The sequence below is a fragment of the Vulpes vulpes genome, chromosome 2 (assembly GCF_048418805.1).
Source record: "Vulpes vulpes isolate BD-2025 chromosome 2, VulVul3, whole genome shotgun sequence".
NCBI classification, from domain to species: Eukaryota; Metazoa; Chordata; class Mammalia; order Carnivora; family Canidae; genus Vulpes; species Vulpes vulpes.
Genome location: NC_132781.1, coordinates 126960929 through 126987940, shown reverse-complemented (window position 1 = coordinate 126987940; position 27012 = coordinate 126960929). Strand labels below are relative to the sequence as shown.

At 40.7% G+C, this 27012-nt stretch overlaps 1 protein-coding gene across 5 annotated transcripts in view; it reads left to right on the top strand.

The window, feature by feature from the left end:
• The first annotated feature begins 9441 nt into the window (after positions 1 to 9441).
• Positions 9442 to 27012, top strand: part of PLPP1 (phospholipid phosphatase 1) — a 94115-nt gene continuing 76544 nt past the window's right edge. Inside the window, exon 1 of one of the 5 annotated variants that reach the window (XM_072749937.1) lies at positions 9442 to 9926. In XM_072749937.1, coding sequence (XP_072606038.1) covers positions 9869 to 9926 — 58 coding nt within the window. In that variant the 5' untranslated portion in view covers positions 9442 to 9868. Of the gene's footprint in view, positions 9927 to 10321; positions 10711 to 11261; positions 11385 to 27012 lie in introns of those variants that run through there. The other 4 variants (XM_072749936.1, XM_026018760.2, XM_026018771.2 and 1 more) reach the window with 4 other exon arrangements.

The window sequence follows — 27012 nt, the reverse complement described above, 5'->3', positions numbered from 1 at the left end:
AGAGAGGCAGAGACACAGGCAGAGGGAGAAACAGGCTCCATGCAGGGAGCCCTACGTGGGACTCGATCCTGGGACCCCAAGGTCACGCCCTGGGCCCAAGGCAGGTGCCCAACCGCTGAGCCACCCAGGCGTCCCGAGAGTCGAACTCTTAACAGACTGAGCCACCCAGGAGCCCCACCATGATTTTAAGTAAAGGGAATGATAAAGGCAAAATGTAGTATGTGGTCACCTCCATGTTGGAGACAGTGGAAAATGAGCAGGCTGGGGGTTTGGGATTGGGAAGGAATACTGGAGTAACTTCAATATGGGAGATGTTTTAGCTCCTATGCTGGATGGTAAGCCCTTAGGTGTAATGTTACAAATATTGCTTTATATGTTTCACATATTGCATTTTACAAAACACCAAGGTAAGGTAATTAGTGACATTGCATTAGGTGTTTTTTTGTTTGTTTTTTTTTTTTTTGTGGCTAGGTATATGGACTCAAGCTTGCTAGAGAAAACAAAGGGATTGATCACGAGGATTCATAGACATAGGAAGTGGAAGACATCTGGGCTCTGAAACAGCCTAAGTACCAATCCTCCACTCTTACATGCAAAGGAGAAAGAGGCTGCTGCAGGAAGGTGGATAGCTTCATCTTTGAGACCAGTGTTTCCTCCCTAAATATGAGTAACACTCCCCACCCCACCCCCCCAAAAAAGAATATCCAGATTAAATGAATCACAATTCCAAGGAAGCCACAAGATAAACTGCATACTTAATAAGTATGCCAGATTATTCTCATTATCAGGGAAATTTGGGAAATTTTTGGAGCAGTGCTTCCCAAATGTTAAATGTACACAGGAATCACTTGAGATCATGTTGAAATGCAGATTTAATAGTTCTGAGGTGTGGCCCGAGTCTGCCTCTCTGAGAAGCTTCAGGAAAGGTAGACACTGCCAATCAAGGGCACTATTTGAGAAGCTAGTTTGTAGAGTCAGTACAATATTGCAGAGACCTCCTTTGAGAATCTGGGAAGAGCTATCTATAGATCTATTTCATAGCAGAATGCATAAACATAGAATTAACATAAAATTGCAAAGGGTTTGGAGAGCCACTGAACACTATTCTTAAGCTAATAGAACATACCATCAACCTGGTTCTGATGAGGAGGTGACAGGAATCTTTAGTTAATAATATCCAATGTCGGGCAGCCCAGGTGGCTTAGTGGTTTAGCGCTGCCTTCAGCCCAGGGCATGATCCTGGAGACCTGGGATCGATTCCCATGTCGGGCTCCCTGCATGGAGCTTGCTTTGCCCTCTGCCTGTGTCTCTGCCTGTGTGTGTGTGTGTGTGTGTGTGATGAATAAATAAAATCTTTAAAAATAATAATAATATCCAATGTCTATTAAGTACTACTATAGGCTTTGGCACTGTTGTGCTAAGTGTTCTAGACATATTATCTCATTTAAACCTCACAACAAACCTATGAGGTGGGTACTTCTATTATCATTCTTATAAGTAAGGTAACTGGTGCACAGGAAGTTTTAGGTAATTTGCTCAAAGGTGTTTAGTGAGCCCAATTCTGGGGTCCAGGTGTTTAATTACTATGTAATTAAGGTTTTATTAATTTAACATGTTGCAATTACTTTAAGGAGAGTGATTTTTATTTCATTAAAACTTGTTTGGAAAGTAAAAACGTGAGCACACAAGATCCGAGGTTTTCAAATTCTGATGGGCATCAGAATCCCCTGGGGCTTTTGTTAAACATGAGAGGAAAATAATGCTTGGGTTCCATAGTAGATCTTCATCTTAGAATCTCTGGAGATAGAATGGAGCAGGGCACTTATGTTTTATGATTGATTTTTTTAAAAGGTCATTTTTAAATCTACAACAAGCTCTAAAACAACACTTCATTCTAGCTATAGGTGGCAACAGACGCTTTGACAGGGAATCCAGATGTTTAACAGGAATGAAATGAAGGATCACCATTGCCTCAGGCATAAGGAACAGCTTACTTTTTGCCAGATTTCTTAATACCCCCTGTGGCCAGAGGGCCCTTCCCCGTGGCTTTCTTTTTTAACTCTTGGGGTTTCTTCTGCTTCTCTTTCTGTTTCTGCTCAAATGCTTTATCTCATCTATCTCCTTGGCCTGCTTCTTGGGCTGCTGCAGGCTTCTTCTTCCCACTGTCGCAGCCAGACGCGACACTTGTCACCCCTTCTGCAGACCCTGCCACCGGAAGCCTGTTTAACCAACACCCCAGATGATTTCAAAGTGCGAAGTTCCAGTATCACTGCTACAGATTTTTCAAAGGCAGATTTTAAAAGTGCAAAGTAAAGTTAATCTGTTATGTGAGACATTCTGAAAGGGGAGTTAACTCCGAAGGTTAGGAAGTTCCTAGAAATGCATTATTGACTGATCTTAATGAGGAAGAAGAGGAAGGAAGGACATGTAGGTTTCCTTTGCTCCTTTTTTTTTTTTTTTAAGTTTTCTTTATTTATTCATGAGAGACACAGAAACAGGCAGAGGGAGAAGCAGGCTCCTCACCGGGAGCCCGATGTGGGACGCGATCCTGGATCCCGAGATCACGCCCTGAGCCAAAAGCAGAAGCTCAACCACTGAGCCACCCAGGCATCCCTCCTTTGCTCCTTTGACTTCCAATCAGGAGTATTATGTAACATCGTGATTTAGAAGGTAATAGATTGACTTTTAAAAGTACTTGGCATAATAGAGGACACAAAAAAATGCTTATAAAGTGGTACCATGGACCTGCAAGAATAGTGGCAGGAAAATTAACTCTACTTCCCACCTTCACCCCCAGACAAATTTAACAAAATAGCAGAAAAGGGTGGGAGGCACAGCTTGACTGCCTGCTGAGCTCCTATTTATTTTCATTTTTCTCATTTGTTTATTCGAGCTTTTTTTTTTTTTTTTTTTTAAATTTGTATTTAACTGCATGTGACTTCATTGTGCCAAGTACAAGTCTGGAGCTGGGAATGCAGTGCTGAAGGAAGCCTACTCCCATTGCTTAAGGAAATGAGTGAAGCAGTCATACCTATACAGGGATGAGGTTTAGAAGAGGGACAAGTATAATGTAAGAAGAGCACATACCGAGGGTTGTGAACAGGAAAGGAATCAGGAGAGGAGGGTGGATTGTATTATGTTTCTAAAACAGCTGAAGAAGGTAGATTCTGAAGAAGAGTAGGAAATGGATGGGAATCCTATTCAAGATTTGTTTTTAAAGAACAATATATGTGTTGTCTTTAACACTATAAATATTTTATAGGTAATTAACTTCTGTATTTCTGGTGATACATTTTTAAAGAGATTGTAAAAGCAATGATCTGTGAGCATCGTAGAGAAAGGAAGTGGTGATCAACAGGGCCAGGTGTGGATTTACTAAGAACAAGTCACTTCAGACCACCCCTTTGGTAGATTAGGGAACCAGGGTAGATTTTGGGTTGAGTGGGTGGTAAGAAAGCAGAAATAATGGAGGTGGATTCACAGAAATGTTTTTGAAAAAAATATATATTGTGTGTTTGTTTAGATCAGATGTTTGTTAGGCAACTACACTCATGCTTTTGTATTTGATCATTTCAGTAAGCCTATTAAGAAAATCTTGGCTTCCTAAAAACTAACAACAACATAAAACTCAGTTTCCACAAGCTTGACACTGGAGGAGAGTGTTGGGGGAAGGAGAATATTTCCACAGAGCTCATTTGCCCATCCATGAGGTCCCCATGGCTGATCCTAGAGAGTCACTTCTTTTCCTATGGTTCCTCACATTTGTGCCCTGGGTCAAGAGTGTACAGACGACTTTAACCCTCATACCTTTTAGCAAAACTGTAAAAGGAAGTTTGGGAAGCCATAAACAAGAATTTAGGAAAGATGGAGGGTAACTGAATGGAAATAAACATAGAAAAGGACTGGAAACCAGATAATCCAGTTTACAAAATAAGGTTTCCTCCTCTTCAGTTTATAGTCCACTGCAGAGATTAAGACTTCTTCTCACTACTAGATTATGTGTTTTAAATGACTCTTTTCAGCAGATCACTATGCATTTTCAGTGATTCTTCTTTGCCTCCAGACACACTGTTAAGCTATAAACTGCTATAACCTTTCTTTTAGAACATTATCTTCCACTCATTCACACTGTGAGCTTTTTCACCCTTCCTACTCAGGCTTCAGAACATGTCATTTGTTTTGCCTCTTTGCTCAAACCATTCTTCAAAGTGTGTTCTCCTTCAGCATTCGTTTCCGTCTGCCCAAATTGTTTTATTCAGGGAACTGTGGTCTGAAGGACTAGATTTGATTAAGCTAGCTCAAGGAAAAGGTTTTCTTAGAGTAATAGGACATGTGTTTTCTCAGAAATATGACCCACCATGCTCTTGAACCCTGTATCAGTTGTGAACAATTGAGGCTTACAATTGTTTTTTTCTCACATTAAGAAGAAATCTGGAGGTAGCCAATTGCTAGTTGTTTTAGTGGCTCAACATTATAAAGACCAGTGGCACTACTCTTCTTGGCCTTTTCCTCATGATCAGAAGGTGGTTGTTATAGCTCTAAAATATCATGTCCATGTTCAAAGAAGGTGGAAAGAGAAGGGAAGGGAAGCCAGTCTTTACCTTTGGTCAGGAAAGCAAAAACTTTCACAGAAAACTGACACTAGATTTCTGCTTATATTACATATAAAAGAACTGTGTAACCTAGCTGCTCATAAAGGAAGTGAAATCACAAGCCACAAGTGATTACTATTGAGACTATGTAAAGAACTTCTACACTTTGAAAAAAATAAGATAAACAACCCAATAGAAAGATATGCAAAAGACAGGTAATTGACAGAAGAAGAAACATTTTTGGTGAATAAATTTAGGGAAAGATGACCAATCACATTAGTGATCAGGGAAATCAAATGATGACTACAGTGTGATAACTACACCTTATGACTACATATTATAACCACTAAATTAGCAAAAAGTAAGACATCTTAAAAAGAAGTGTTGATAAAAATGTGGGGTTGGCTCCACTGCCAGTGTGGGTGAGGTAAAATGGTACAACCACCTTGGAATACTTTCTGGGATTATCTAATGAAGTTGGATGTGGGCATATACCACGATGCAGCAGTTCCACAGCCAGAGATGCCAACACAGGAGACATACATAACAATGTTTACAGCAGCATTTTTTTTTTTTTGTAATAGCAAAAGCGGAAATAACCCAGATGCCCATTGTCAAAAGTATATATAAAGGATATATTCATATGGTAGATCTATAACTATTGCAGCCACACAAGTGAATACAAGAAATACTGTTTCAAGTGGAAAAAAAAAATCAAAGGCAGATTACATATATTGCATAGTGTTTTTAAAAGCTAAAACCCAGAAAGTTAAACAATATATATTTTTAGAGTTATATACATTTATGGTTATATGTCTTTCTACAGAGAAATAGCAAAACCAGGAAAAGATAAGGACAAAATTCAGGACAGTGGTTATCTCTCCTAAAGGAGGGAAATGGGATAAAACACACAGGTAAATTCATTAATACTACAATATCCTAGGTATTAAATTAAGTAGTGGATTAATAGTTCCTCATTTTATTATTATGCTCCATAACTTATATTTCATATATATTTATATGTTAAATATTATATAACAGGAAGCTTAAGGAAAAATAACTTTGGTAATAAATGTTAAATGGATTATATCTTATTGTAAAACTTTTTTGGGGGGAGACACATGCTCTGGGGAATAAGACATTTATATTTTTAATTGTTTTCATTTTACAATGATATTTGAGTATAATAAAAACTATATTTGTTTCAGCTCAGGTGGGGAGAAAGAACATAAGCACATATAAACACAAATACTGTAGGCAAATTTATTCTTACTACCTTGCAGCAACTTTGTGAAATAAATATGCAATTGAGACAAGAAGCACAGTTAGAACAGAGAGAGGAAGACTTAATAATATTATGTTAAAGAATAGTGCAAATGGAGTGGGGACAGAAGTGAGAATACAGATATATATATATATATATTTAAAGATTTTATTTATTTATTCATGAGAGACAGAGAGGCAGAGACACAGGCAGAGAGAAGCAGGCTCCACGCAGGGAACCTGATGTGGGACTCATCCTAGGTCTCCAGGATCATGCCCTGGGCCGAAGGTGGTACGCTAAACTGCTGAGGCACCCAGGCTGCCCTAATACAGAAATATTTAAAGAGAAAGTGGAAATGGAAGATGGAGACTATAGTCTTCTTTTAAAAGTGCTTAGCAATGAAAGAAAAGATTAGTTTTGTTTCTTTGAAGCAGTCTTCAGGACTACTTTTCCCAAAACCACTCTGCTTTGCTTTTGCTTAATGCATGCATTACAGATAGAAACATGCAGGCCCAAGGACAAACTTTGTTAAGCATTTAAGAAAGTTTCTGGGGGGAAAAAAAAAAAAGCTCCTGAGGTTTCATGTCCACTCTAGGGACACACTAGTACCAATCCCCAAGGGGATGTTAACAGTGTCATTATTCAATCAGTGCTTCCTTTTTATTATTTTCACTATCATTTCAAGGTCATTTAACTCATTCTCTTTTTTTTAAGATTGTATTTATTTATTTATTTATTTATTTATTTATTTATTTATTTATTCGTGAGAGACAGAGAGGCAGAGACATAGGCAGAGGGAGAAGCAGGCTCCATGCAGGGAGCCCGACATGGGACTTGATCCCCGAACCCAGGATCACGCCCTGAACCAAACACAGAGGCTCAACCGCTGAGCCACCCAGGCGTCCCTAAGTCATTCTCAATTCCAAATAGTACACCAGAATCCAATCATGACAACAGACCAAAATAACACCACCTCCAAAAAAAACTCCCACCCTAAAAGACAATGACATTTCTTCGTCATTGTCTCCTCAGTGGAGAATTTATTCATTGCTTATAATCTGCACAAATTACAGACCCCATTTTAAAATACCGGAAATGACTTAATACATTTTTTTTTGACTTAATACATTTTAATGGACTTTGCTCTGTCCATCTATTTTTAAAGCTCTTATCTGTAATTCCTACAAAGGGCAAAAAAATCTATTAATATATTAACTGTTTTACTTTCTTCTAATCTAAGAAAATATATTTTGGTGTTGGGAGAGAGACAGGAAAGAACAATGCTTCATCTTCCTGCGCAGTGTTTCCAGAGCTCCCGGTAAAACCTTTACTCCTGCTTTGCATGCCTGCTATACACCAACACACTTCTATCACAATATTCATTTAATTAGGGCACCTGGGTGTCTCAGTCGGTTGCATCTGCCTTTGGCTCAGGTCATGATCTTGAGGTCCTTGGATGGAGCTCTGCATCTGGCTCCTTGCTCCGTAGGGAGTCTGCTTCTCTTTCTCTCCCCTTCTTTTTGCCCCTCCCCTGCCAGCTCATGCTCTCTCTGTTTCTCTCTCAAATAAATACAATCTTTAAAAATTTTTTCATTTAATTACATGCCAATCTTCTTGACCTGGCGGTAGGCTCTTAGAAGACAGAGATATTTTCTTGCTCATCGTAGTCTCTCTAGACTGTGCACTAAGTTTGGTATGTATTGGGAGACTAGATAAATGCTAAAAGAATGAATGAGTGAATGAACAACAAACTTTTATTAGCCAATAGGGTTTTCTGAATGTTTATCTTTGAAAAAGCATTTTAAAAATACACGTTTATTTCAAAAGCTATTTAAATGAAGCACTGTCCCTAGACTATGCCCAGCACATAGTGGCAATAAATATATATATATATTTTTGCAATAAATATTTTTTGAATGAATATCAAGTAGTTAGATATCACAAGTAATTTCAATTTACTGTGGCTTGCACTCTTCATACTTCCTTGTAACTGCCCTTGTAATAGGAAGTAAAGGAAGCCATATAAACAATGGCACATCATTCTCAGTTGTAAGTTGCTTAAAACTTTTTATTTATTTATTTATTTATTTATTTTCATTTTTTAAAGATTTTATTTATTCATTCATGAGAGACAGAGAGAGAGAGGCAGAGACACAGGCAGAGGGAGAAGCAGGCTCCACGCAGGGAGCCCGATGTGGGACTTGATCCAGGGACTCCAGGACCACGCCCTGGGCCAAAGGCAGGCGCTAAACCGCTGAGCCACCCAGGGATCCCCTGTTTAAAACTTTTAAAAGCCATTCAAACAAAAAGTGAAATACAAAATTTATATTCTTTTAAAAGAAAAACCTGCTTCCTCAAATACAGTTTTGCTTGTGGGGTATCACTTGGGGCTCTATCTTCAGAATCCTTGATGGAAATGGTATCTCCATTGGTTTTCGGGTCATCTGTCAGGAAAAGTCTGAGAGGTAGTAGGTACAGTTTTTGATTTGCATCTTACATCTTGTATAAGAAGATATAAGGAGAAAACATACCAGTTGTTAACATCTGTAGGCGTTTTAACCTTTTATAAAACTTTCATATTATTTTTTTCCAGGCGTCACAACTTCATTTTTTTTTTTTTTTTTTAAGTTGGCTCTACACCCAGCATGGAACTCAGGACTCTGGATCAAGACCTGAACTGAGATAAACAGTCAGATGCTTAATGGACTGAGCCACCCAGGCGCCCTCAGGCTTCACTGCTTCTCCACCACAACACACAGCAGGGATTATCATCCCAATTATTCAGATTAGGAAACTGAGTTTGCTAAATCTCTGCTAGGGTCCTCCTAGAACAAAGGAGGGGAGGGTGGCTCATTTCTGGTAAAGAAAAGTAATTGACACTTATTAAAATGGTGAGGAAGACGATTGCTTTTGGGGGTCAAAATTATTGCAAAAGGAGAAAGAAATTGTGCTTAACTTTGAATACAGTAAAGATTGCTGAGAATTTACGGCCAACAAACAAGCAGAGCGAGGGAGTCCGTATGGAGGAACAGTAAGGCAGGCCAAAGGTGGCGGTGGCGGATAAGGAGTGTGATCACGTATCAAAGGCATCAGACATCAAGGAGAGGGGATGACTTAGCAGGATTCCTACTAATACTGGGCTCAGCCAGGCCAGCCTTGAAGGCCTAGGTGGGAGCCCGGGTAAGTAGAAGGCTCAGAGGCGCCGGAGTAAACGCCTGGCCAAGTCTTGGTCACGGGCTCTCTCGGACCTCTGTATTACCCAATCCCTGCGGACGGGGATGGCTGGCAGAGAGTCGGCCTCGCTCTCCCTCTGGGGAGCCATACCCGGCGGCCGGGGCTGACCAAGCCTCCCCCTGCGACCCGCGGGTCGCAGCTACGCCCCTAGCATCTCACCGGAGGCGCCCAAACGTCCGCAGGACCGCGGCTCCTCCCACTTCTGGGGCGGGCGGGGCGGGGCCCGCAGGTCGGGAGGGGCGGGGCCGGCGGTGGGGCGGGGCCCGCAGGTCGGGGGGCGGGGCCGGCGGCGCTGATTGGCCGGAGCTCTCGGGCGGGGGCTCCCGGCCCCGCCCCGCCACCGCCCTACTGGCCGCCCGGGAGCCAGCGAGGCCAAGCGCTGGACGGTCCCGCGCTGCCCGGCGGGAGGGGCCGGGTCCATGTTCCTCCTCCCTACCGGTCCCATCCTTAAAGCACGAGTCCCGACGCCCCGCCTGCCGGAGCGGGCGCCGGGATCCGGACAGCGGGCCGCCGGGGCGGGCCAGGGCCTACCGAGGAGGGCCTGAGGCCACGGAGCCGCCGCGGCGGGCGCGCGGGCGTGTGGGGGTGAGGGAGCTGCCAGGGCCGGGGGTCCCGGGCGCCATTGCGGGCCGTCAGAGAGCCGCCCGGCCCCGGTCTGCCCCCGCTGCTCTCTTCCGGCCGAGAGGAGCCGCGGCTCGGGGCCGTAGCCACCCTCTGGCCCGGTGTCGTGAGTTGTGTGCTCATCTGCCGCCCGCGGCGGGCCGCCGGCGCCGAGACCATGTTTGACAAGACGCGGCTGCCGTACGTGGCCCTTGATATGCTCTGCGTGTTGCTGGGTACGTACGCGCCGCCGGCCCGAGGGGTGTGCGCGCGAGCCGGGGTGGGGGGCCCCGCGGTGGGGGGCCCGGGGGTGGGCGGGAGAGGGGAGCCCGGGGGTGGGCGGCCCGGGAGAGGGGAACCCCGCGGTGGGGGGACCCGGGAGAGGGGAGCCCCGCGGTGGGGGGACCCGGGAGAGGGGAGCCCCGGGGTGGGGGCCCCGGGGTGGGCGGCCGGGGGTGGGCGGGCCGGGGTGAGGGGCCCGCGGTGGGGGGCCCGGGGTGGGGGCCCCGGGGTGGGTGGCCGGGGGTGGGCGGGCCGGGGTGAGGGGCCCGCGGTGGGGAGCCCGGGATGGAGAGCCCGGGGTGGGCGGCCCGGGAGAGGGGACCCCTGGGGTGGGGGGCCCGCGGTGGGGAGCCCGGGGTGGGGGGCCCGGGATGGGTGGCCGGACCGGGGTGGGGAACCCGGGGTGGGGGCCCCGCGGTGGGAGCCCCGCGGTGAGGAACCCGAGGTGGGGAGCCCCGGGTGGGGCGGCCCGGGTGGAGACTCGCGGAGAGCTGCGGACGGGCTTAGGGGCTGCGTGTGTGCGCCCGGCGCGCTCGCCTCTGCGGGGAGAGGCTCGGGGGCGGCTTCCGCAGCCCGGGGATCCGCTTTGCAGCCTGCACCCCGGCCCCGCGTGGCCCCTGCTGTCTGTCTGTCTCCCGCCGGTGTGCTGAGCCCAGCCCTGCTTGGACGCTGTTCACGCCTCTGCGCTCGGTCCTCGCTCCTGTCCTCTGTTTCCAGTTCCACTCCCAGCGGAGCGCGGTGGGCTCCTCCCCTCTCTGCTCTTAGGGAACCCCGGTCACTGGCTTGTCAGGTTCAGTAGCGACACGGGATGTTGAATTCACTGGGGATTCTTAGGAACAGGCGCCAGTGCCTGGTTTATCTTCCTTGTGGGAAGCAGTTTAATTTTTCGTCTTTAAAAGGCTAGAACGTTCCTAATTAGAAGGTGTTACCCGGTTGTAAATTGTCAGGTTGCAAGTGGGTGTGAGGATGCCAGGTTTCTGCCTATAGGTCTGGAGGTCTGAAGAAGCTTGCCTTTCTGGGTGTGTGTGTTTTGGGTGTGTGTGCGCGCGCGCGTGCTCCAGACCTGCTCTTTCCTTCTCTGTACAGACCTTGCCATGGTGTAGCTTTCCATCTCCTGTGACAGGCCACAAGGAGCCCTAGACATTCTTTGGCTGCAGCAGATTTGGCGTTGTCATCCTGGTGGAAGAGTCCATTTCTGGGGCTCCTGGTTGCCAGTTGCTCCTTTCTTTTGACAAGAAAGAATTGAAGTCACTTGGATAAGGGATAGGCATTGGAAGGAAACTTGCACTTTTTTAATAAGTATTTTCTAAGAAAGTATGTTACAGACTATTTAGACGTTATGGAAAAAAAGAAACCAAAGCAAGAAGACCTGTTCAAGATTTGGGTAGCCATGGTCAAGTATGGAAGTAATGGTACCGGCACGTTCTTTGGCTGGGGGAGGGGGGCGGGGGGGGGGTCTGTGAGTTCAGCAACCTAGGTGCAGGTGTGCATAATGGGTTTTCACTGGTTTGAATCTTATATTCCACTTTGCTGCCTCAAACCTGATCATTTAGGTGCTTGCAGGCTTGCTCAATTCATACAAATTCTTTTACCCCCCCCCCTTTTTTTTTTAAAGATTTATTGATTTATTCCTGAGAAAGAGAGGCAGAGACATAGGCAGAGGGAGAAGCAGGCTTCCTGCGGCCTGATGTAGGACTCCATCCCAGACCCCGGGATCATGCCCTGAGCCAAAGGCAGATGCTCAACCCCTGAGCCACCCAGGCATCCCTTCTTTTACCTCTTCTTTGAGTTAAAATCCCTTTTATATTATTTATGAAATACCTTTATTGTTGACCAAGATGCTTCCTGTAGAGCTCCACAGTGAATTTTTGGAGTTCAGTTTAGGAAAACGAATCGACATTTTAGAACACTTTTTATAGAAACACAAGTAATTCTTCCAGATGCCAAGACATGCTAGTAACTACATTAAATATTTTGAAATTTATTTACAGTGAAAGATTGATTTTTGGTAAATATGTTAAAATTTTATTTTAGATTTCCTTTTAATTCCAGTGTAGTTAAAATATAGTGTTATATTAATTTCAGGTGTAGAGTATAGTGACTCGACAATTCTAAATATGACTCCGTGCTCATCAGAATAAGTGCACTCTTAATCTCTTTCACCTGCTTCACCCATTTCCCCACCCACCTCCGCTCTGGTACTATGTACAATTTTAAAATGTACTTTGACTCATACTCAGTGTCAGTCAGGCTTTGTTAAGCTTCATTTATATTTTAGCAAAGGGAGAGAAAAAGGTTTGGTCAGAAGTAAATTTGATAATTCTAATACATTGGCTAGTATCCTGTCAATTGCTGCATGTTGTGTACTGTAGAATTATATATCAACTTCCCCTTTTCCTACCTTGTAGGAATTATTTATTTATTCAGAATTATTATTGAGAATTATTGATTTATAAAACAAATGTCAAGTTTTTTTCTGTGGGCCAAGTACTGTACTAGGACAAATGAAACATAATACTGCTCTAAGGTAAGCTAAAGCTAATATTAATAACCATAATGTCATAAGGTAGACTTAGTTTCCTTTGTATGTTTTAAAATCCGTCTATAGGGACGCCTGGGTGGCTCAGCCATTGAGTGTCTGCCTTTGGCTCAGGGCGTGATCCTGGAGTCCCGGGGTCGGGTCCCACATCGGGCTTCTTGCATGGAGCCTGCTTCTCCCCTTGCCTAGGTCTCTGCCTCTCTCTCTCTCTGTCTCTCATGAATAAATAAATAAAATCTTTAAAAAAGTAAAATAAAATAAAATCCGTCTATAATGGAGAAACCTATATGCAGTACAGTTGTATGTTATAATTTCTTGTCTTTTTTGACATAATGCAAATATCACATAACTGTACTGTAGAGGTAGGAATAATTTTATTGCTACATTGACCTGACTGTTGCAAGGTTTGTGATGGCCCTCAAATAGATAAAATATGTTTTTGATTTTAAACGTCTTTGATGGTTTTGGGAAAAGCTTACTTTGGGGAGTTACAGATTAAGTATGTTTTGGAAAAAGATACCTCATCTATTTGAAACTTATTTTATCTGTTACTGTATTACTTGGGATTCTTTTGAAGTAATTTAGAAGATTTTCATGATGAGCCCAGAATTCCCATTTCCTAAATAGAAAATGAAGTACTGACTTATTTTAATTTTGTATATAAGATGACATTAGATTTAGTAATATCAACTTTCCATTACAAACATCCCCCGAAGAAAGAGAACAGCGGGGGAGGAGATAAAACTTTAAAAAAAAAACACAAACTTTTTCATGCTGAGTTTTGGAAAACAATACATTTTTATAGTAAGTTCACCTTTCTTTTGGAGTATAAGGGTTATTTTAAATTTGGTTTTTATTCGCTTTACTGACAGCAGGAGATTGCCTAAAATTAGGGGTTATCAGCTTGGCATTAACTTTATTCTTTTTCTGTGGAGAATATACAGGTAAGAGTTGACTACACCAACAAAAAGATGATTAAACACTTCTTAAGTACAGGGTTATGTGAAAGTGATTCGTAATTATATTGTGAATGTGTTCCAGGTTCTGTTAATGACCACTCCAACATCATACCGTGTATCTATTTTAATATGATGATGTTACATGATTGTGTTACAGGAGTACTTTATAATTTTATGGAGTGTGATGTCTGTTGAAGTGATCATTAAACATGTGGTGTGTGTCTCTGTGTGTATATATACACATTTGTATCCCTCTGTCATTTTTATCACTATAAAACATGAATCCCTCCCTCTGATAAACCCAAATGATTAGTTCCTTCAGTGGATGTGGTAAGTTCTTGGGAAAAGTCAGAATTTTGAGAGATGGTATTTATTTGAAATGGAGCATAGTCTTGACCTCTTTCTTTTGTCATTGTAGAAAAGGCTGGCCGTGAGCACACAAGGAAAGCTGCTCTGTAGGGAATGATAGCAGGCTGGTGTGACTGGCAGTGTTTTTGCCCAGTGTGCTAAATGGTGTCCTGAATAAAACTTACTAGTGTTTAATTACTGAGAATCATTCCAGATTTTATCCACCGTGGCGTAAGGCTGCCAGTTAGTGGACGCCGAGTCCACTGATTAATTCAGTGCACATTGATTGAAGGCTGATTCTGCCGAGACCACGTTAGGTGCTGAGGATACACCTACCCTAAAGGAGCTCAGGGTCTAATGAAGAGCAAACAGATTACAGTACATCATGATAAGTGTAATAATGGAGGTATGGAGTAAGTGCCTCTGAGTACAGAGAAGGGAGTTGTCTTAGACCTGATCCATTGTAAATAAATGGTTTGTATGTTTATCGTTAGAGATGCAGAAGTAACAAAAGTTACCTGGAATTATTCTTTGAATCTTTTGTTTTCTTTCCCCACTTGATGCAGGACAGTAGGGACCCAAGTAAGTACCCTGTGTTGATGACTTTTCTGTAGACTGTCCATTGGCATGTAGGAGGTTTAGGTGGAACTGGCAAAAACTTGTTATGTGCTTGTGTTTTGCTGTGTGGCAGTCATTTAGAATACCTTTCTGGGCTCCATATTCTCCTTTTGCTTCTCCAGATCTGTTCTCCATTTGCTCTGTGCTCGGGGAAGCAGGCAAATTGTATGAACAGTATCACCTGACCTCTTGCTTTATGATCTCTGTTTGGCTTTGGCTGGTGGTGCATCAGTAGGAGGCCTGGGAGAGCCAGTTCCTTCCTGCTGGATTTGTGTTGCCAGAGCTATTCTGTGGTTTTGTAAGTCACAGCTTCTGTTCAATGGCCCTCTCTGCCAGCCAGCTACAGTTGCAGATCGTTTTGGGTTTTAGTAACCCCTTAGTTGCCTGCCCCCTTAGGCCTAGTGATGATAATGGCTTCCTGATGTTGGTAGCTTAGGAGTGAGTATTCCATCCTCCCTTGCTCCTTTCTCTAAATCCTGCCTATACTTTAAAGATGATTCCTTCATTAAATTCTCTTGAATCCCTTTTTTGACTCTGTGTGTGTGTGTGTGTGTGTGTGTGTGTGTGTGTGTGTGTAGTGGGGGCTGTGGGGTTTTGTTTTTTGTTTTGTTTGCTGCGACCCTACTAATAACACTGATACAGGTCCAAAACTGATTTGAGGTGGCTTCCCTTTCTGCACCTAACACCAATTACAGCTGCTCATTATAGCAGGTGTGAACAGAAGCTCATGGGCTCCAGTGTTGGCTTTCTTGGAAGGGAGGTTGGTCATGGTTTCCTTAGCATGCTCCAAACGTGCTATCACCATTATGCCAAATCAGAGCCAATAATGAAGAATAAAATCTGGCAGCCAAAAACTGGAAGCCCCAAACTAGCAGCAATAGTAGGTGTTTGTAGAATCCCTATTACTTACTCTTCCTTAGTAATTATATCAAATACTGATACCATATGTTATTGCCCTGATGATGACATCATTTGCCCCTTAAGTATTACCCCTGAGGAGTGGTCCCTTTCCTGTCTACCAGTTTGGGCCTGTTTCTCAAGGAAGAAACAGTCAAGTAGTCAATGAAAGATTCTCATTTTCTAACTAGTCTGCAGCATTTTGTGCCTTTCCTTTTTGCCTAACATTTATTCGTTCATTCATTCATTCATTATTCAACATGTATTTGTTTAATATCTTATAGGTACTTGGCATTGTGTTGGATGAAGATAAAAATAAATAAATCGATACAGAAATAAATAGGACATAATGCTTATCCTAATTGCTAGCCATTTCAACCCCTACTAAATTTGTTAAGCAAACTTTTTTTGCTTCTGATGAAAGTTTAGTGGGTTTTTTCTTTTTTATGTAACTTTTCTCTTTCCTCTAAGCCACTGTGAGAGGGAAGGAATCTCAAAAAAAATGAACTAAAATTTCTGGCATATTCTTGAGTTAGACTAGAGTCCTCTTGCAAGACTTTTTCTTCTGTTAAATGTCCAATTTTGAATAAGAGAGGAGGAAATTGCTACTGTTTGGTTCCAGTTGACTTTATACAGTTGAATTTTAACTTAAGCTTGCCTTGCTTGGAATAAAGTATGGAAATGTTCAGAAAATGTTCTTCTCTATAAATTTTATGAAATGTAAATTCTTCCTTTATATTTGCTTTGAATTACATAGTTTTGGAAAACTCACGGGCATGCTATGGATCTTGATTGATCTTTTTCTTGTTTAGCCATTTTGGCCAAGCTCTACCAAGGTCTCTTATATACTGAGCTTTAGGGATTATTCTGATTCTTTTGGATAAGAAATTGAAGTTTAAATTGTTATTGTTTACCCTGCTAAAAAAGAGAAGTTGGAAAAAAGTCACTAAAGTCCCCAATTTTAAGTAAATCAGTTAAAATGTAGCTTCCATTTTATGGAAAGGAATTCGGAATGTTAATTGTCCACTTCCTCCTAATTTAGGTGGCTTAATTCAGCATTTGGGATGGAAATATACAATCTGTGTAATACCCTAGTTAGGGATTATATAGACCCTGCCTTGTTTCTCTTCTTTTTAGAAAGCACTCACCATTCAGATAGAATGAACAGTGTTTACAAGTAGCTTTCTTCTTCTATCCTTCTTCATTTACCTTATTTTTCATTGTTACTATTTTCCACCCCTCATCTCTTATCTTCCTCCTGCTTTGCTTCTTCTCTTCAACCTCTTGCTGCCTAGGTTTAAAACCCAGCTGGCTTAGACAGAGTTTTTTTTTTGTTGTTGTTGTTGTTTTCCGCAACTAGTCTAACACTGGAAATGACTTGTTCTTTATAAACTGTTTTTCTTTTTCTTTAAAATACTAGAGAGACAGCATAGTCCAGTGATGGACTCTGGATCCAGATTGCTTAGGTTCACTTTTTACTTCTGTTTCTAGCTATGTGACCTTGAGCAATTTTCTTCTTTGTGCCTCTTTTCCTAGTAAAAGTATCTATTTCATATGGTTTTTGTGAGACTCAAGTGAGTCAATATGTAAAGAGCTTAGAGCACTGTCTTGTGCTTAATGCACATGATATGTTTATCAAATAAAATTAATCCTCTCTAATCCTACCAACTATAACTTAATTTTAGTAGAAATAACATCACCTAGTTTCATTTTAGGGACACAGAAACACAGACTGTGAAACGTTTCCCATGAGTACTCATGGAATTTCTTTGAAACTTAGAGTCTTGAAATAGTAGTGTTGTATCAGTCGTGTGTTAAAACCACATATACGATCTCCACATAGTGGTAATCCCAACAGTGGTAGAAATTGATTTGTATAGGTCTGTGGCAGAGAGTAATTAAACAAATGGAGAAACTTCACACATTCCTAAGTCCCGAATTTCAATTTAAGAAAATGAGAGTTAGCTATACTTTGTCACCTTCACTGTTTTTATTGCCCAGGCCATGGGAATGGTCACTCTTCATATAAAAAGTGAACTTCGTATTCTTAAAATTTTTGAATGACCTTAATTGTATATCCTCATTTGTGTGAATTCTATTATTTGAATTCATCTCTGTAATTAAGTGGACAGCAAAGAAGACAGTTGTGTAGTACTTCTCCATACCTTCTCCCTCTTACTCTTGATTTATTTTCAGCCAGATATTTATTTCAATGTATGTTAACCTGAAATTGTTTTTTGGGGTGTGTGTGTATGTGTGTGAAGAGTATTAGGTTTTTAAAATATTTGACTTTGCATTATCTTTATTTATTGGGTACCCATTATGTGCTTAATATAGTAATAGGAGCTATAAATATTGTGAAAAAGATAATGTCTCTAAACTAATGTTTAAGACAATGACAGATGTTTGTAAATGCCACAAAAGAATTAAAACAAGATTAGGGGACGCCTGGGTGGCTCAGCGGTTGGGCGTCTGCCTTTGGCTCAGGTCATGATCCCGGATCCCAGGATCGAGTCCCAGATCGGGCTCCCTGCATGGAGCCTGCTTCTCCCTCTGCCTGTGTCTCTGCCTCTCTCTCTGTGTCTCTTATGAATAAATAAATAAAATCTTAAAAACATTAAAAAAAAACAGGATTAGAAGGATATGAGATGATGGAGGGTGGCATTCTCAAGGAAGGCTTCCTGGAAGAAGGGATATTTGAATTGAGATTTAAGGATGAAAATAAGGTGGCTGTGGAGGAACTGGAAGAATTTGATTACAGGCACAGGGAAGAACAGATGTTGAGGGCCAAACAGCAAAGAACATTTTGTAGCAGGAAAGAGGCCTGTGTGACTGGAATATAGTATGCATCCATAGTATTCTTAATAGTGAATTTTGTTAACTTATTTCTAAATGTCAAAGTTGATAATAATAATAATTGACAGTTGTTTAGTGCTTACTATGCCCTGTGTGGCCTGTAAAGTCTCTTAAGAAGTTGCTCAGGGAGGGTAGCTTGGTCACCTTCATTCTGTAGGTGATAGAACTGAGGCCTAGAATAATTGGGAAACTCTCCCAGTGGAACTCAGCTAAGAAGTGGTATAGTCAGGAATTGGGAAATGCGTTTTTAGGGATTATAACTTTTCTTTTTTAAAAAGATTTTATTCATGAAAGACACAGAGAGGCAGAGACATAGGGAGAGGGAGAAGCAGGCTCCATGCAGGGAGCCTGATGGGGGACTTGATCCTGGGATCCCGGGATCATGCCCTGAGCCCAAGGCAGATGCTCAACCGCTGAACCACCCAGGTGTCCCGGGATTATAACTTTTGAATGCAGATTATCTGGTCCAGATTTAGGAAAGTGCTAATAAATGGAGAGGCTGAAAAAGAGGTTAGGGAATTAGTTGATTCTAAAAACAATAAATATTTTTGGGAAGCCTAGTTGTTTTATAACAAGCTGAATTCTATATAATGTGACTTTAGCATCTGTTTCTAAATATATTTTGAGCATGTGCCTGCTGTCCAAAGGAGCCACTTTATTTTTCATAAGTCAAACTCCTCTAATTAGTTTGCCAGGAGAGTATACCCTACTGAAAGAGGCAATTAATTTGCCCTGTTTGGTAACAAATCCACATACTTTTTTTCAGATAGCATTGTTGTGGGTATTTCTATACAGGAAAGGAAGACCTTTGTCCTTCACTGTATTTCACGTGAGTCATGTGTTACAGAGTTCAGAGACACCTTTGGTAAGTCATTGCATCTCATGGTTTAGTTCTCAGTTGTTATTGCTTGGAAATGTTTCCTGAGTCTTTTTCAGGGTGGGGTGTTTAGGAAAATGACATATAGGAAATGTGTACTGGATGAGTTCTTGAGTTAATTAGCAGCTTGTTAAGCCAGGTTCTGCCTGCCTTTTGGTACATTTACATCAGCAGTAAGAGAGATGGGTTGCCTGCCTAGGTGCTCAAGGGTAAATGAGGAAAAGAGAAGAAAACCATTACTCACTGAATGCCTAAATTAACCTTTGGTAAATGTCTGACATAAACTCATGCAGTCATCACAAAACTGAGGTTTTAGCTTCATTTTATATCATAGCACTGGAATAATACAAAAATTGGTGGAAAAATAAAAGCATGGATCTCAAGTAGCTCTTGATTACTGTGGAAGTCAGACTCATAAGAAACGGTGGCAATACTGTATGGTAAATTGAATACCTGATATGTCCTAGCTCTGAGGTTACAAAGAGTGAGTGAGGCACAGTCTCCATCCTGGAGAGGTACACAGAGCCTGTAAATGGAGAGCAGTAGGTATTTTAATGAAGTCTCTGTCTATATTTCAAAATGATTTCTTCTGAAATGATTGCTTTTACTTTCCAGCAGAGATAATGTACACCTTTGGGAATATTACTTGTGGCTCCAGCAGAGATAATGTACACCTTTGGGAATATTACTTGTGGCTAGTGCTAAGTTCTATAAATAATTCCTGTAGACAGGTCAGGCCCCATTTCTACTACTGAGTGAAGACACATGAGGTAGATGTTTAGAAAGTGTGTGGCATGTGGTAGGCATTCCGATACTTGCTACACAAATGTATAGGCAATGTATTTGAGTCAGCTGCTCTACCAGGGTTTGAGTTCTAGCTCCATCTATTACTAACTGTATGACATGGGGCAGGTCGCTTCAACTCTGTGAGTTTCGTCATCTAATGAGGAAAAAGATGCTAATAGTGCATTCCTCATATTGCTGTGAAATTAGATGAGATAATGTATGAGACAATATATATGAAGTGTTTAGAGTAGTGAAGTGTTTAGCATAGTCCTGTCCTGTGCTGTTGTTATCATTATTAAACTAATAAGCCAGTTTGGTACCACTGACCCAGTCTGTTATTCAAAATTGATGTCACATGCTAGCAACTTTTCTTTTGGAACATTATTTAGTGTAGTTCTAGTTTCAGCTTAAACAATGTTGAACTAGGAATCTGGTTTGTATTTCAGTTCTTAGTGCCCAAATTATTTTGGGAAATGTTTCAGTTACTTCTAACCTATTTCTTTGTAGAATCAAATACCTCAGTAAGGTCTTCTGATTTTACTTTTAGGTGAACAGTCTTCCTGCAGCTCATCGGCAAGGTACCCAAACGAATATTTGTGGTTAAAGAGAGAATAATAAAATAGAAATACGTGTGTGAGCTAGTAATGGTGTGGTTTGAATAATCTTCTCTTAGTTCTCAGTTCCTAAAACATGAGTATTTCATATCTTAAATATAAACTGGTCAAGAGCTAACTTGTAGTTCAGGTTGCAGGAGCTAAACATAACCAGTTCTCATCATAACTTCTTTGAATCAGAAGAATTTATCGTTTCTTTCCATAGAATTTAAGAAACAGATGTATATAGTAATCCTACCCATCTGCAGTGTTCTAAGATAGCCCTAATTTTAGGTAGTGGCCTTCTTCACAGAGGCAGTTTGTTCAATATATGACTAAATATAATAAAAATTCATATTTTATAATACTTTAGAACTTTTTAAAAAACACAGTTTTTCAAATGACATCTCAATTTGATTTGTAAAGTATACCTAATATAATTAGGCAGTGCAACAGGAGCAGGTGACATTTATTTTCCTTTTTTTTTTTTTTCCTCCAAATGGCGTGGATAAGAGAAAGGAATTTTAAATAGGCTCCTTTCCAAATATGTATTATTTCTGACCCATTGGTCCATTTGGCGAAAAGGTTTCTTAAATTGTGATGTTATCATAACTAGTTAGTCAGGTTATGGGTAATATTCAACTTTATAGCTAGTGTGTTGGATATCTACATTAATACTAACTTTACCACAGTATCAGTGAGATTCTAAGTGCCGCGATTGAAGGTAGCCTAATTATAAGTTACCTTTATGGAGATGTGTTTGCATGGAGTTTCTCCCCTTGCTTAGGATTCAATGTCATGGAGGTTTTCTAGTGAGTGGCAATTTCTTTTTGTAATTTTATTTACACAGTTCACATCACGGTATGATGTAGTGAAAGCAGTTGACTTGGAAGTCAAATTCTGGTCTTGTTTCTGCTGCTCTCTGTGATCACATGGGCAAGATCTCATGGGCTATTTCATTTATTCATGTATATTTTATAATGAGAATAATGTCTGCCTGCATGTATCTCAGGATCATAGTGGTAAGCAAACCTTGCTTATTAAGAAAAGTCAGTTGCTTCAGAATATATTACAGTAGTTCACACCAGTGGACTCAGGATTGGAAGAGAGAGAACACATAATATACAAAGGGGTATTTTGAGCAACTGGAATAGACCTGTAGGAGATCAATTATTAGTCTAGTCTGGCCTTCTTGGGGAGAGTGTTATTGTCAGCAGAAAGTAGGAAAAAACTGAAATGTGAAGTGTTTAGGAAATAGTGATGGGCCCTGATACAAAGTAATACAGGCGCTCTGCTTGGCTTTTCTTTTTTTGCCATATGTAGATACACAATTTTATCAGTGACCAAGTGGCTCATGAAATCTTGCAACTAGTTTGTTATTTCTGTATCAGTCATCCTGTGAGAGATGGGGACATGTCCTACCTTGAAAAGCCAACAGGAAATATGATTTAGTCAGACTGAAATTTCAGTGAAAGGAGATTTTCATTTTTTTTTTTTTAAAGATAAAGATTAGCCCTGCCTTGGGCTCCCTGATTGGTGGGAGTCCACTTCTCCTCTGCTGATCCCCTCCACCGCCCCCACCACTTGTGGTCTCTCCCTCTGTTAAAAAAACAAAACAAAACAAAAATCTTTAAATAAATAAATAGCACTAAACTATTCAGTAGTCATTCCTGAATTTTTTTTTCTGAATTTTTTTTTAAGATTTTATTTCTTTATTCATGAGAGACACACAAAGAGGCAGAGACATAGGCAGAGGGAGAAGGTGGCTCCCTTTGGGGAGCCTGATGCAGAACTGCATCCAGGACCTTGGGATCAGAACTGAGCCAAAGGCAGACACTCAACCACTGAGCCACCCAGGTGCTTCTCATTACTGAAATTTTATTTTATTTTATTTAAGATTTTATTTATTCATGAGAGAGAGAGAGAGAGGCAGAGACACAGGCAGAGGGAGGGAGAGACACAGGCAGAGGGAGGGAGAAGCAGGTTCCATGCAGGGAATCTGACGTGGGACTTGATCCTGGGTCTCCAGGATCATGCCCTGGGCTGAAGGTGGTGCTAAACCTCTGAGCGATACGGGCTGCCCATTATTACTGAAATTTTAAACTCAACTGATCTTCAATAGCCCAAAGGCCCTAATGTGGGCTTTGGCTAAAGAAATTACATCTAATAAAAAGAGGGGAAAAGGAGAGTGAGGAAAAGGGAAACAAAATGAAGGAAGTAAATATTGCTGGATGGTTTGTTTTTGACTTCCAAGAGGAGTTAGGAGAGAATGAAGCTTCTTTGATAGGAAGGATGAGAGAATTAATCATGAGGATGTGCTTCATAAGGCTTGAGATTGCTTGCTGCCCAGTAAAGAGATTGTGGTGGAGATTCTGATTTTTATTTGGAAAAAGTTCAAGGTCACATTTATAGTGATTTAAAATTAATAAAGTGTGGGACGCCTGGGTGGCTCAGCTGTTGAGCATCTGCCTTCGGTGCAGGGTGTGATCCTAGAGTCCTGGGATCGAATCCCACATCGGGCTCCCTGCGTGGAGCCTGCTTCTCACTCTGCCTGTGTCTCTGCCTCTCTGTCTCTCTGTTTCTCTCTCTCTGTGTGTCTCTTATGAATAAATAAATAAAATCTTAAAAAAAAAAAAGACTCAGAACATCTGAGGTACAGAATATTAAAAAAAATTAATAAAGTAAGGAACTTGTCGTTTCGGTTGGTCAGTTAATTCAACATATGTTTAGGATTTATTAGGAAAAAAAACAGATTACTGGAAAAATGCTGTGTTACCCATATTTCATGTCCTTGGACTTTTCATGATTAAGAATGAAATATTGGGGGAGAGGGTGCCTGGGTGGCTCAGTCAGTAAGCATCTGACTTTTGATCTCAGCTCAGGTCTTGATTTCAGGATCGTGAGTTGATGCCAACCCCTGTGTTGGGCTCCACACTGGGTATGGAGTCTACTTAAAAAAAAAAAAAAAGAAAGAAATATTGGGATAGAGAGACAGCATAACTTCGGGTAGTATTTTTGTAAGTTAAAGTTGTAAAAGTAGAGGAGTTTGATCTTTTGAACTGTCAGATACAACAAATAATGAAATTTTATGGTTCATACAGGAGTTAGCCATAGGCATATTTCAGTAAGTTATCTAAATATAATTCCGGAGAGTGGGTTTATGTAATATAAGATACAGACATACTAATACTTACTATAATAAAGGGTGTGAATCATATCTGTGCATCCATCTTATATATGCAAAGTATTACCCAAAATAAGAGGGAAACAGACTTGTTCCATTTTAAAGAGATTAGAATGCAAGATGAGTCTTACCTTGCAGTTACAACAGAACTTTATTTTTGAAAATTTGTATTTTACCAAGATATGAAATAATTTCCATTCATTTTTACTAGTGTATAAAAATTTTTAGAGATTTTTTTTTTATTTATGGGATACATAAAAAGTTAAGTGTGTAGACACTGGAAACATATAGGTCTGAGTTTGAATTCTAGTTCTTTCACCTACAATTAAGGTAAATCCCCCTCATTCATAGCTTCAGTTTCTTTATCTGGTCTGGGTCTTTATCTGTATATTCTCTTTGGCTTTTGTGCATCACAGAGTAGGCATCTGCTTATTCCACAAGCTTTTGTCCCTCATGTATTGTGTGCCACACTATTAAGTAGAGGAGATTCATATAATCACACAAATACAAAAAGAAACCACTAAGGGCTATAAAGGAGAGATATGGATATAGGAGGGTTTATTTTTGTTTATTTATTTTTAGGAGGGTTTAAAAGAAGAGTTTTGAATAGGAAAATGAGTAGCTTTTTAAAATGATAACTTTGGCTATAGGATAGAATAATAGATGAGGGCTGGAAAAGAATGGATTTAGGGAGATGTGTTAAGAGGCTTTTGAAATAGTCCAAGTGAGATCATGGTATTGAGACTAATGAGGTAGTGGTGTGGTGGAGATGGAGAAAGGTGGATAGATTTGAGAAGTCTGGGAGGGAGGTAAAATGGACACAGTGACACAGTGAATATGTGGAGTTGGAGAGCAGGAGATATCAACGATTGTTCTGAAAGTTCTGGTTTGTCTAATGGATGAATGTTGATTCCTGCCAGTTACTAAGGTGGAGAACACTAGGAGACAACTTGATCTAAGATGGAGAGATTGGGAAGAGAGAATGATTTTGGTTTTCCTTTATGTTTAAGGTGCTTTTGAGATTTTTTTTTTTTGAAGATTTTATTTATTTATTCATGAGAGACAGCGAGAGACTGAGATACAGGCAGAGGGAGAAGCAGGTGCCATGCAGGGAGCCTGACGTGGGACTCAATCCCAGGTCTCCAGGATCACACCCTGGACTGAAGGCGGCGCCATACTGCTGAGCCACCAGGGCTGCCCGCCTTTGAGATTTTGTAGAGAAAGTGCCAAGTCTTTGCAAAAAATGGGTCTAGAGCTCGTAGGAAAGGTTTGTCTTTTGGAAGTCACTGACATATTTTGGTAACTGAAATGAAAATCGGTGAAATCTTAAGCAGGAATTATAAAGTGAGAAGGAGAGAAGGTTGAAGCAAGAGCTTTGAGAAACACCAACCTTTCAGATTGTTTGGAAGAAATAAGGAACATCAAGACTGAGAAGCAACACTAAAAGCTAGAAGAATGTTTCAGGAAAGCCAAGCGAAGAGAGTGCCTCAAGAAGAGCGTGGTAACAATGTGTATATTCTCCTCAAAGGTCAAGCTGAGATAGTCTGTATAAAGTGTCCATTGGATTTAGTTACACAAAGATCACTGATAATCTCCTGTAAGAAAGCAATTTCCATATTGGAGTGGTCTGAAAAGTGAATATATGGTAAAGAAATGGCAATTGTGGATATTGGTAATTATTTTGAAATGCTGGGTTGAGAAAAAGTAGAGTAGAGATGATTCCAAGCATAGGCCAACAGAATCATTTCTGAGAATTAGAGATCATGAGTTAGGGCTATCAGCTGAAACACTAGAAACCTAAAATAATACATTGTCATGGTTACCTATGATATATCAGATGGGGGAAGAATACCTTTTATATTTTAAAATAAATTCCCGTGTGTGTGTATGTGTGTTTTTTACACCCAACGTGTGACATTGAACTCATGACCCTGAGATCAAGAGTCACATTCTCTACTAACTGGGCTACCCAGGTGCCTCTAGGAATACCATTTTTAGATCAATGGTACTGTATTGGAATAGTTGAATTCCTCTTGAACCCTCTTTGCTGAGAACAGTAGATTACTTGATACCCTTGTTTTCCAAATAACTGTTGCCACGTATGGTGGGGTTTGGGATGTGGAGCCTGGTAAACTTGGTTTCAAAATTCTGCTTTGCTGTATATACTTGATTCAGATCACACAGATGGTTATTTCGTCCTACTGAATTTTAGTTTCTTCACTTGTGTGATGGAGAGAATAAAGTCTACATAATAGATTTGTTAGGAATAAATAAGAGTCTTTATAAATAAAGCACCTGGTACTTCATAGGCACTCAACAAACTAATGCCTTTTTTCTTCCTACGTAGTTGCTCTTCATTGTATGTTTCAGTTTCTGTACGTTTGACCTTAACCCTTGAAGTAATAATTGGTGGGAATCCTTGCTCTTCATTGTATGTTTCAGTACTGTACGTTTGACCTTAACCCTTGAAGTAATAATTGGTGGGAATCCTTGCTGCTTCAGCTTATTACCTTCTGTAGAAAATAAATTGAGTAGTACAAACATACATTTTTTGGAAAATGGAGGTATGATTTGCTGCTGCAGTAATCATAACCATTAAAAAAAAAGAATTTTACCAACTGTTTTGGCTTGTGTGCCTTTAAAAAAAAAAAAGTGTGTGTTTTAAACCTTACTAATTTAGATATGCCACTTTTGGTGACTTCCTGCCAAAGTAAGCATTTTTATATTTTTCTTCTGAGACTCATCTTAGTGTAATTTTATTTTAGTTTTTGGACCATTGCCAGTTGGCATAATTTCAGACTAGACATGATGGATCCACATAAGTACTTCTAAGATTTATATTACACAATACATTTTTTATTGGAGGGGGAATGTGAACTGTTAAAAGCATTTGAGGTCTCAGGTCTGGATTTTATTTAGTATTTCATTTAAATTTTTTGATTTGTAGTTTTGATTCTTTAATTATTGCTTATTGATATTTTAAGCACCGAGATAACTATTTCTATATCAAAATGGTGGAATCAAATCATTCTGATCTTTTTTGTCTGACTTAAGTTGCTAAAGCAGTCTCCTGAAAGGTTTTTTTTTTTTTTTTTTTTTTTTAAAGATTTTATTTTATTTGTCCATGAAAGACACAGGTAGAGAGGCAGAGACACAGGCAGAGACACAGGAGAAGCAGGGAGCCTGATGCGGGACTCGATCCTGGATCTCCAGGATCAGGCCCTGGGCTGAAGGTCAGTGCTAAACCACTGAGCCACCCGGGCTGCCCTCCTGAAATGTTTTTATATCTGCTCCCAAATATCACCATATACCACCTCTTAAGAGGCATTTATGCATATACTTTTCTAGAAGATGACTATCCTAGAAATTTTAAAAAGTATCAG